The following is a 12,765-nucleotide window of genomic DNA, read 5'->3' as shown; positions in this document are numbered from 1 at the left end:
GTAATGAAAGTGGTATATTACAGAGATCCAATAGCCAGGGCTTCCAGTGGACTTAGGAAACTGTCAAAGGTAGGTACAGAGACTTCTTGATGTCTACTTTTGTAATGTCAGTTTAGATTTGTGTTCAAAACTGATCAGTTTACTTCAACCCCAATCTCAACTCTTAACTCTAACATTAACCCTTAACATGACACTTACAATTAACCCTTACCATTACCAGTTAATATCTTAACACCAAACATAATCTTAAAGTGGTTGTAAACTTCAGACATGAAATATTAACAAAGCATATCCCTCTATAATGTGTACTTGCCTCAATTACGAGCACTAAGTGTCATTTCTGTCTGCTGCTTCATTCCTCTGCTATCAGCATTAAATAACTTCTGACAGGTTTTCCTGACACCAATACACCAATAGTGGTGTCAGGGGAGGGACCTCCAGCTGATTGACAAACTCAGCTATGTTTCTATGTGCTGTGTGAAAGGGGGAGGGGTTGTCCCTTCACTCCAATCAGCTCTCCTCGCTAAGCTCTGCAGAGTGTAACTTCAGCTCTCCACCCCATTTTTTCAGAACTCTCAGACAAGCTTATAAAGTCAGTACTTTGAACAGATGTCAAGAAGAAAAGACCATAGATAAACAGGTACAATTTCTGTAGGAAGATTTGTTTCAGCTCTGTGTATCACCTGAGGCCTGTTACTTTACTGGGTATATGTAAGGGTTTACAACCAGTTCTTAAACTAATTCTCACTGCTAACTGAACTCCATATTTAACTTGTCATTCACTATAAACGGACTAAAGCTTAACTCTTCTGCACCAAAATGTTCCCATGCCAAAATGTTGGCACCAAAAACACTGGCTGACATTGTGTGTACCAATGTGTCCTACTGTGTACCTCATGATGCCTGAACCTGGAGAGTTCCATATGCAAAATCTGACTCTCGGCTCCAAAGGGTAGGTAAGCTTAAAACTTTTGTTGGGGTTGTGTTATATCAAATATGGAACTGGTAGAACCCATGTCAGGTTTTGCTGCTATCTGAGGTTCTGTTGAGAGATTTCCCCCTTACTTTCTGTTCTGGGGGCAAATTATTTTCAGACAGGGATAGAGGAAACATTTGCACCCAGGAAACAAACAACAATGAAAAGCTGACAGAATTTCTGGCATTCCTCTATTTAATTAAACTGTTTTCAAAGGACTTTTTACTTCTGTCTGTATATCTGTTGGAGAGGTTTCCCCTCACTTCATGTTTTTGGGGACAACCAGACAGGAAGTGAAGGAATCTCTCCAATGGATTACAAATTTCAGAATGAACTCTTAATTGATTTTGATAACTTTTAATAAGTAAACAAGACTTAAAATGTTGAGAAGCTAGAGCAATATCTTCGAGTATTAGTTCAGTAAACAGGTACTTAAAGTGTTACTAAACCCACAACAATAAAATCAGTCTGTACCTAAGGGGCTAATCCTCTGCATTGTGTAAAAAGGCTTTTTGATCCTGTCTGATCCTCACCTTCTTCAAGTGTCCCCAATTCATCTCTGGGTGGTATAGAGGGTAGGGGACAAGCTGCACATGCTCAGTTGGGTTTGTATTGCTAGAGTTTTTTTTTCTTGGGAGAGGGCATGTAATCAGCACAGTGCTAATCAGCACTGTCCAGACAGAGGGTCAGGGGTCCTGCATCCTCATGAGACAGCTAGAGCAGTATGAAAACCCATCCAGCAAGCTTTAATCAGACACGATAGATGTCACAAGACTGCTATATACTGCTGCTGAGAAAAGGTATTTAGCAGTTTATATTTACTTAAACTATTGCATTTCCATATTATGCAGAGTAGAGAGTACTCAGCAAGGTGAATGTGCACTGAGCTTTGTAAATACTGTGAAGCTATAATGCCCTTGAATACAGAATTATTTGCTAGGGAAATATATATATATATATATATATATATATATATATATATATATTTACCTGCACGTGATTTCTATGACTGAATTGAACATGGCATTACTTTAATTACTAAACTTATTGTTTTCGTATAGAACAATAGAATAGTTATTCACTGCAGCAACATCTAAAGTAAATCTGATATACTGGGCTGTCATTGCTGACCTCTTTCTGAAAAGCTAGATACTGGTTGTTTTGTTGATCTTCTAGTTTCAGAACTTTCTAAATCACTGACCTGGAAAAAAAAACTGCAGATCATGAAAGTCCCAGAACTGTGACTCAATATATTAAAGTAAGGGGGACAGAATGATAGCTGGCAACTAGCAGAAGAGGAAAGAGGAAGAGGAAATCAGCAAAGGCAGCCTCTGCTTTTCTCTCATGAGAGGTTTGCTTTAAAGTGCCCACACACAGCATATAAAATAGCAGTTCTTTAAAGTTATATAATTGGGCTGTAGCTGACACAAGCATAGTGTAGTCCAAGGGTATCCAACCTGCGGCTTAAGGGCTGCATGTGACCCCAAATGGCTATGAATGCAGCCCAACACCAAATCGTAAACTTACTTAAAAATGTTGATTTTTGGGGAGAATTTTTTGTAAAATTGAGTTTACTGGACTTTTATATGTTTTATCTTCCCCCCAAAAATATCCCACTCTTCACAATCACACCTTACTCATGTCATCGGTTTTTGACAGCACCTATATTTGTGAGCAACTATTTTCAAGGATGCAGCAAACAAAGGGCAAAACTAGAACCAAAATATCTGTTGAGCACCAGAATTGGTTAAGATTTTCTACTACATCCATGGAACCAGATATTGATGCATTCGTTTATTCGTTTATGAGTCAAATATCCCACTAGTTTTAAGTTCCCCTCTTTTACTTTTATAATAAAAAAAATTAACAAAATACTACATAAAAATGTATTTTATTACTCAGATAGGTACATTATCTATATCAGTAATCGTTAACTTGTAATCTGCCCGACTTTTTCTGATCAACAGCTATTCTTATTGTTAGTGTATTTTATATGTGTCCCAAGACAATTCCTCTTTTTCCAATGTGGCCCAGGAAGGTCAAAAGGTTGGACACCCCTGGTCTAGTCCCAACTTTCCACTGGATAGTTATACAGTGGAATACTGCCCACAAGGACTGGGAAATCCCATTGCGTGAAAACTGTATTGAAAACTTGTATACAGTTATCAACCTGCATGTTTGAAGCAGGTAGGCTTAAAATTATTCTCTATAATGGCATACAGATACATGTACACTGCTGCCAAGATCCAGGCATATATATATATATATATATATATATATATATATATATATATATATGCTGACAAGGTGTGTTTTTAAGTTTTCTACAGCTCATAATCTATGGAGTGTTCATCATCAGTCATACTCTACTTGCCACCGGTACAGGATCAGGCTGGGATGACAGGACTCTTTAAGGGTTGAAATGTATTCCCAATCTGGATGCCACTATCATTCTTGCAATTCAAACCACTGGCCTTGGCAAACCTTTCCATGGGAAGGTCTGGTGCACAGGTCTGGTGATATGCACATGTACCTTCAGAATCCAAAGCATTAAGATGAATGCTCAAAAGCTCTTACTTCATTACTAGTTGATTATGACCCCCCCCCCCCCCCGCCCAAATCCATCAAAACCTCTTCTTCTCCCTTATTTCGATGTGCTCCTGTTCTGGGAAGTTATGGAAATCTTACACTTTCCTTCCACCAGCTGTATGATACTCTTTAGTGCCTCCTGGCTTCCTTTTGCAGTGCCACTGCTGAGGACTTAAGCTTAGGTTTCTGGTATGGTTCCTCAGCCTCAGATTGCCTCACAGCACCCCTGTCTTTTCATAAAATACTTGTATCTTTCACAGATTCCTCAGCTCTCTTAGCATTTTGCTAAACTGGCCCACTTCCTGGCCTCTCAACAGGGAACACCCTGACTCCTGCATGGAGAAGTCCTGTCTCCTAAGTGAAGTACACCTGTCCCCTATCTGAAGTCTTGAGCTATACCCAGGTCTATGATTACAAGAGCTGTGCACTCCTGCACCCACAACCTGCAGTTCTCTGGCAAAACCTGAACACTGGGTTGGAGGCATCATCCCTCCCAATACTATAAACTTCAGACCATAGTCTGTGAATGACAAAACCCAGAGAAAACAGTGATCTCTATTCAGAATCAATATTCCGGAGACCCACACTCTGCATTCCTGCGAATCCTGTGTCACTTTTGCCTATTCTTACACAGTGGCAGGGTCTCCCACTGTCACTTTGGCTATATATATTATGTGTGTGGACATTTTCTTCATATATCTTAATGCAAAGGAATGCATTGCAAAGCAAAAACTGCAGAAATTGTATAAAACAAAGTACATGAAGGTATTTATTCATGCCTGTAAAAGTGCTGATCTCATAATAGTTTCATAATCTATCACTTTTATGATCTCTGTGTTTAATGACTAGAATCCAACATGGTGATATTATTGTAATAAATGTTGGAGCGTTGTATATCCTTGGATCAGTTCCATCAGAATACTGATGTTTTACTCTGTTAATACATTGCTCAGCTGTCTTAATGGCTGGAGAGGCAATGGTTATGGGAACTTACAATCTGCATAAATCTGTAATAAAAAGTGTTTCCCTGTTAAGTCACTGAAAAAGTACATGTTGTATGCAGATAATTGTGCATATATGTTTGTGAAATTTGCAATCTATCTAAAGAGTTTAAAAAAAGAATTGCTTACTGTCAGGGCTGGGCTCAGCCCTTCCTTCTCTGAGCTGGCTGCGCAGCTGTTGGCTAATTGTTGCCAGCTCCTCTCCCTCCACAGTGACCACCTGTTGATGATATCCTGCTCGTCAGTCCTGCCTACTTATGCCGTCCAGCCCAGATGATCTCTGCCTTCGCCTTGGTCAACATCACAGAGACTATCTCCCGTGTTCCTGTTAAAGACTTGCTTGGCTGACATTCCTTTTGGCTCAAGATCCTGCTTGCTTTTCCACTACATTGTTCCCTGGCTTCCTGACTTTCTGACTTGTCTGACTATCCATTCTGGTTACCAAACTTTGGCTATGTTTTGACTACGTTTGTTCTATTTACTTTTATTATTAAACAAGTGTGATTTAACTGTACTTCTGTCTTGGTCTGATTCATGGTTTCTGGCACTTACTTAAAGTGACTTTTACTAGCCTTCAGTTAGCCAGTAAATCAGTGAATAAATGTTTGCCTATTATATACTGATGGCACGATAAATGATCTTATGGGTGCATCAGATCATTTTTATTCCCTCTCCCTTAATTGTAAATTAAGGGATAGATTTACTCAAGGCAAATAGACTGTGCCTTTTTCAAGTGCAGTTACAATCACTTTCCCCAGAGCTTAGTAAATGTTGTAAAGTTCTACTGATGTAAAACCAAAGTTTCTCAAAAAACGGGACTTGAATACTCAGTAGAATAGAAGTTTTGTAAAAAATTATACAAATGTATTACAAAGAGTAAATGATACAACACGAATAAGACTAAAACACATGATATACAAAAACAGTCCAAAGACTGACAAGTGGAAGAGGCCCAAACCAACTGTCGAGGAGACAGATGAAATCTAATGCATTTCAACCAGTAAGGTAAGGGTCTTCTTCGGGGAGAGAAAATGGGCTGAAAACTTCCAGATGAGTACAAACAATCTACAATATTAATATAAACATAATTACACATAGAATTCAAAATATAACATATTTTGTAGACTAATTATCTTAATCATTATCTATAAAAGTAGAGCAAAAAACATAGATGTTGGTATCAGTACTGACCTCATGTGTGTTACGTGTTACAAATAATGGAGATCATATGCTTAACATAGGAGAAGAAAATAGAGACGCCCAAAGGACGTCAAGCAGGCCAAAGCAAGATGGAGATAAATCTCCATCTTCGCCACACCCCCCTCTCATTATAGCCACTATATAAACTTGGCAGCTCAGTATCAGCCCTGCTTCATTCTGGAGGCATAGGGCATCCCTGCACCTGTGACACCCTTTAGGTAAGTTTCAGAGCCAGCACTTCCTGATACCTCTTTGCAATGATGGGGTAATTTCCTCTGCGTAATAATTATACTGGGATAAATTTCCCTGCATTATATAAATGCATATTATATTTGACTGTTTGCTTTTAGGTTGATTGCTGGTTATCTAGCTGACTTCCGTATATATTCGGGGCACCAACCTTCAAAATAGGATGTCTATATGATTCCTTCTGCGGCGGAGTCTTATCTTATCATTAGTGGCCATTGTTAGGTGATGCGGGTCTATGTAAGAACCTTTTGCATTGCAAGATTTATTCCACAAACTCTAAAGTGATAGGTATGTGCATTTGCATATATATGGTGGACGCTAGTGAGCGTCCATTCAGTTTGTACATTGGTTCATGACATTTTTCCTTTGTTTTCATTTTATTTTTCTGTCTTATATTCAGATCCGTGTTGGTCTGTCCTCTGTGACTGCTCCGGCCCCCCTTGTGGGAGGCAGTTCTCAGATGCAGTTCCACATGGGCATGATTTATCTCCATCTTGCTTTGGCCTGTTTGACGTCTTTTGGGCATCTCTGTTTTCTTCTTCTATGTTGAGCATGAGGTCAGTACTGATACCAACATCTATGTTTTTTGCTCTACTTTTATAAATAATGATTAAGATGATTAGTCTACAAAATATGTTATATTTTGAATCCTATGTATAATTATGTTTATATTAATATTGTAGATTGTTTGTATTCATCTGGAAGTTCTCAGCCCATTCTCTTTCCCTGAAGAAGACCCTTACCTTACTGGTTGAAACGCGTTGGATTTCATCTGTCTCCTCGACAGTTGGTTTGGGCCTCTTCCATTTGTCAGTCTCTGGACTGTTTTTGTATATCTTGTTTTAGTCTCATTCGCGTTGTATCATGTTATTTACTCTTTGTAATAAATTTGTATAATTTTATATAAAACTTCTATTCTTCTGAGTGTTCATGGTCCTCTAAAGTCCCATTTTTTGAGGAACTTTGGTTTTACATATTGTATTGGGGATGTGGACCTGAACCTCTCTCTCTCTCCCAATTAGTTAGTCAAATATCTTTTGTCCTAAAGTTCTACTGATTTCCATCATCAAATCAGCAAAAACGCAGGTTTTTTTCCTTGCACTTGATTGGGTATTCTTTACAAAGCGAAGCTTCACCGCATTCACTAGGCCCCAGTGGAAAATGAGTGCAACTGCACTTGCAAGGTGCACAGTCTATTTGCCTTTAGTAAATTCACCCCAAAAAGGTTATACTTGGTTAAGGACTTTTTTTATTCTAAGACAGTTTTAAAAGTTTTTTTTTATAGATTGATATTTCTGCACCAATGTCCTTTTCATACAACCTTTAAGCAAAATTAAATCATTACAGTGTGTGTGTATGTATGTATATATATATATATATATATATATATATATATATATATATATATATACAGTGGGGCAAAAAAGTATTTAGTCAGCCACCAACTGTGCAAGTTCTCCCACTTAAAAAGATGAGAGAGGCCTGTAATTGTCATCATAGGTATACCTCAACTATGAGAGACAAAATGTGGAAACAAATCCAGACAATCACATTGTCTGATTTTTGAAAGAATTTATTTGCAAATTATGGTGGAAAATAAGTATTTGGTCAATATCAAAAGTACATCTCAATACTTTGTTATATATCTTTTGTTGGCAATGACAGGGTTGTCACACACTGTTGCTGGTATGTTGGCCCATTCCTCCATGCAGCTCTCTTCTAGAGCAGTGAAGTTTTGGGGCTGTCGCTGGGCAACACAGACTTTCAACTCCCTCCAAAGGTTTTCAATGGGTTTGAGATCTGGAGACTGGATGGGCCACTCCAGGACCTTGAAATGCTTCTTACGAAGCCACTCCTTCGTTGCCCGGGCGGTGTGTTTGGGATCATTGTCATGCTGAAAGACCCAGCCACGTTTCATCTTCAATGCCCTTGCTGATGGGAGGAGGTTTGCACTCAAAATCTCATGATACATGGCTCCATTCATTCTTTCATGTACACGGATCAGTCGTCCTGTTCCCTTTGCAGAGAAACAGCCCCAAAGCATGATGTTGCCATCCCCATGCTTCACAGTAGGTATGGTGTTCTTTGGTTGCAACATATCATTCTCTCTCCTCCAAACACGACAAGTTATGTTTCTACCAAACAGTTCTACTTTGGTTTCATCTGACCATATGACATTCTCCCAATCCTCTTCTGGATCATTCAAATGCTCTATAGCAAACCTCAGACGGACCCGGACATGTACTGGCTTAAGCAGGGGGACACGTCTGGCACTGCAGGATCTGAGTCCCTGGCGGCGTAGTGTGTTACTGATGGTAGCCTTTGTTACGTTGGTCCCAGCTCTCTGTAGGTCATTCACTAGTTCCCCCCGTGTGGTTCTGGGATTTTTGCTCACCGTTCTTGTGATCATTTTGACCCCATGGGGTGAGATCTTGCGTGGAGCCCCAGATCAAGGGAGATTATCAGTGGTCTTGTATGTCTTCCATTTTCTAATTATTGCTCCCACAGCTGATTTCTTCACACCAAGCTGCTTGCCTATTGCAGATTCAGTCTTCCCAGCCTGGTGCAGGTCTACAATTTTGTTTCTGGTGTCCTTCGACAGCTCTTTGGTCTTCACCATAGTGGAGTTTGGAGTGTGACTGTTTGAGGTTGTGGACAGGTGTCTTTTATACTGATAACAAGTTCAAACAGGTGCCATTAATACAGGTAATGAGTGGAGGACAGAGGAGCCTCTTAAAGAAGAAGATACAGGTCTGTGAGAGCCAGAAATCTTGCTTGTTTGTAGGTGACCAAATACTTATTTTCCACCATAATTTGCAAATAAATTCTTTCAAAAATCAGACAATGTGATTGTCTGGATTTGTTTCCACATTTTGTCTCTCATAGTTGAGGTATACCTATGATGAAAATTACAGGCCTCTCTCATCTTTTTAAGACGGAGAACTTGCACAGTTGGTGGCTAACTAAATACTTTTTTGCCCCACTGTGTATATATATATATATATATATATATATATATATATATATATATATATATATATATATACTATATTGTCAAAAGTTGGGACACCTGCCTTTCCACACACATGACCTTTAATGGTATCCCAGTCTTAGTCCGTAGGGTTCAATATTGAGTTGGCCCACCCTTTGCATCTATAACAGCTTCAACTCTTCTGAGAAGGCTGTCCACAAGGTTTAGGAGTGTGTCTATGGGAATGTTTGACCAATCATTTCTGAGGTCAGGCACTGATGTTGGACGAGAGGGCCTGGCTTGCAGTCTCTGCTCTAATTTCTCCCAAAGGTGTTCTATCGGGTTGGGTCAGGATTCTGTGGAGGACAGTCAAGTACCTCCACCCTAAACTTGCTCATCCATAACTTTATGGACCTTGTTTATGCACTGGTGCGCAGTCTTGTTGGAACAGGAACGGGATATCTCCAAAGTTGGGAGCATGAACTTGTCCAAAATGTCTTGGTATGCTGATGTCTTAAGAGTTCTCTTCACTGGAACTAAGAGGCCAAGCCCAACCCCTGAAAAACAACTCCATACCATAATCCCCCCTCCACCAAATATTTTGGACCAGTGCACAAAGCAAGGTCCATAAAGACATGAATGAGCGAGTTTGGGGTGGAGGAACTTGACTGGCCTGCACAGAGTCCTGACCTCAACCCAATAGAACACCTTTATCTATATATACAACGTGAGAGAGAGACAAAAACACACACAGGTCTATAAGGTTTGTATTTAAGAATGGAAATAGTAAGTAGAGAATTGGTACACAGTTTTATCACCACCAAATTTCTGTTTAATGCTGCGTACACATGATCGGACATTCCGACAACAAAATCCTGTATTTATTTCCGACGGATGTTGGCTCAAACTTTTCTTGCATACACACGGTCAAATGTTGTCAGAAATTCCGAACGTCAAGAATGTGGTGACATACAACATGTACGATGAGCCGAGAAAAGTGAAGTTCAATAACCAGTGCGGCTCTTCTGCTTGATTCCGAGCATGCGTGGAATTTTGTGCGTCGGAATTGTGTACACACGATCAGAATTTCTGACAACGGATCTTGTTGTGGGAAAATTTGAGAACCAGCTCTCAAATTTTTGTTGTCAGAAATTCCGACAAAAAATGTCCGATGGAATTTCCGACAACAAGCTCCCATCCAAAATTTTTCATGAGAAATTCAGATTGTGTGTACGCAACATATTAATTGAAGCAATATATTTATTAATAGATAGGTAGCTTTCTTAAAACCAGATAATTATTGCAATCATTGAAATTAAAATGTGTCTTTAGCCAGCTGTCAGTCTAAATACCTCCATCAAAGTAATTTCTCTGTTCTCCAACAGTCAACTTTTTTCTGGGCAGAGCTGATGATACTATATTCCCCAATGCCATGTTTTCTTTTTTCCAAGTAAATTTGTTTTGTGATGGAGTTTTTCAAGATATGTAAATTAAGAGAAGACCTCTGAGTAAACGCGAAAGCAAATTTTTATTTTAAAAAATGTGAAATGCAACCAATTAACACATGAGCTCACTATACATGCAATAGTAGAACAGCTAAAATTCCCAACTCTTTTACATGCTGTTGTATGCATGCACTCTCTTTACCATATTATGCTAACATGCAGCACATTTTGCACAAAGTAGGTTGCTGAAAGCTTTTATTGCACCATGGGAACTGAGTTTTTTCCTGTTTCAGACCTCTTTAACAATTACATACTGAATTAGAGATGCTTACAGACAGAATAATAATTCAGAATACTCCACCTGGCATATAGATATCTATAGATGTTTTACAATGGATAATTTCATTTTATTTGGCAATTTTTAATAAAAGAATTTTAAACAGAGCAGCAGGAAATAGTAGTTTAGCAGTAGCTGGAAAGTTGTGGGATAGAAAATAATTCTCACAGCTACAGAATCTACTCTCCCGTACGCTCTTACGTTGACTACAGATGGTTACCCTGCTTGATTATATGTGATTGCTGGTTGTTTACTTTGATTATATAAGTACAGATAAGTGATTTGCACAGAACTACTAATATCTTTTTGTAAGATCTGAAAACACAAAACCTCTAACTAAATGGAAAGTCCAGTCAGACAGTAAGGTAGTTAAAAACAACTTGAATTAACCTTTAAAAGGGTACAATAAAAATGTACAAAGGTACAAGTGCAATGTTTGAGCTACAGTACTAAACATCTCCATCAAGCACCTTCTTTAGCTCTTCTAATAATCAGCCACATTTATACTGTATGCAGCATCACACATTTAAAGAGCCAAAATAATATCCTGAATAAGCACTGACTCGACAAAGAAGAAGGTAAATACCTGTCCCGATGTCCACATCACCAAATACTGCTCTATTAAAGAAAAATTGTTGGCTGAAGTTTCTTCAGAAACTGTGTCATGTACAGTACTCCGCTGTGTTGCTTGTGGTCATCACTAAGTTGCTTGTCCTGGGTCCAAGCTATAACCATAACTCTGAGCTTCCAAAATACACCATGGTGTACCAACTGATATTTTTAGGCAACACTGAAAAACTAAATTTATGCTGTTTGAAGTCAGTATAGTCAGTATAGAAATTCATCCTTACCTCACATGATATCCGTTTTGGTAATATTATTATAGATGATTTTGTTATATACTGTATATCTTCATGCTCAGGATTGTTCCAAATAATGTCTTCAGTGGTATTTTGTAAGGGCATTTCTGTTTTATCTTCACAATCTAAAAATAAATTTCAAACATTGAAATACTTATTGTAAAATCAAAGAGGAAACAACCTTGCAAAGACCCATCTATTATGAGACTAAAGTAAACAAAGGTCACAAAGAAGCCTCAAAATGGGGTCCTTTTGTTAAGTGGGTTTAAAAAGGCAAACATCTTTAGAGGTATTCATCATTTACTCTCATATTTACTCTTTACATGAAAATATGGATGCAAATTAAAGGGTAACTGACATGTTTAGTAAGGAAAAAAACCCTGCACCAATGGAGAAGTGACAGCAGCAGATAAGATATGAAAACCCTTTTCTTACTTTTTTTGGGGGGGGGGGCAGCAGGAGCAGAGGCTAGAATAGAACATAACATCAGGAATAGATACAATATCTATCTATCTATCTATCTATCTATCTATCTATCTATCTATCTATCTATCTATCTATCTATCTATCTATATATATATATATATATATATATATACACAGTGGGGACGGAAAGTATTCAGACCCCTTAAATTTTTCACTCTTTGTTACATTGCAGCCATTTGCTAAAATTATTTAAGTTTATTTTTCTCCTCATTATTGTACACACAGCACCCCATATTGACAGAAAATCACAGAATTGTTGACATTTTTGCAGATTTATTTAAAAAGAAAAACGGAAATATCACATGGTCCTAAGTATTCAGACCCTTTGCTGTGACACTCATATATTTAACTCAGGTGCTGTCAATTTCTTCTGATCATCCTTGAGATGGTTCTACACCTTCATTTGAGTTCAGCTGTGTTTGATTATACTGATTGGACTTGATTAGGAAAGCCACACACCTGTCTATATAAGGCCTCACAGTGCATGTCAGAGCAAATGAGAATCATGAGGTCAAAGGAGCTGCATGAAGAGCTCAGAGACAGAATTGTGGCAAGGCACAGACCTGGCCAAGGTTACAAAAAAATTTCTGCTGCACTTAAGGTTCCTAAGAGCACAGTGGCCTCCATAATTCTTAAATGGAAGACTTTTGG

At 38.5% G+C, this 12,765-nt stretch overlaps 1 protein-coding gene across 1 annotated transcript in view; it reads right to left on the bottom strand.

The window, feature by feature from the left end:
- The window catches only part of BANK1 (B cell scaffold protein with ankyrin repeats 1), a 437,320-nt gene that overhangs the window by 294,955 nt on the left and 129,600 nt on the right, over positions 1 to 12,765 (bottom strand). The window contains exon 3 of the mRNA XM_073601593.1: positions 11,620 to 11,753. Within this exon, the coding sequence (XP_073457694.1) occupies positions 11,620 to 11,753 (134 nt within the window). The remainder of the gene's footprint in view (positions 1 to 11,619; positions 11,754 to 12,765) is intronic.

This window comes from Aquarana catesbeiana, linkage group LG01 (assembly GCF_042186555.1).
Source record: "Aquarana catesbeiana isolate 2022-GZ linkage group LG01, ASM4218655v1, whole genome shotgun sequence".
NCBI classification, from domain to species: domain Eukaryota; kingdom Metazoa; phylum Chordata; class Amphibia; order Anura; family Ranidae; genus Aquarana; species Aquarana catesbeiana.
The sequence above is the reverse complement of the archived record's forward strand: the minus strand, read 5'-3'. Positions and strand labels throughout refer to the sequence as shown.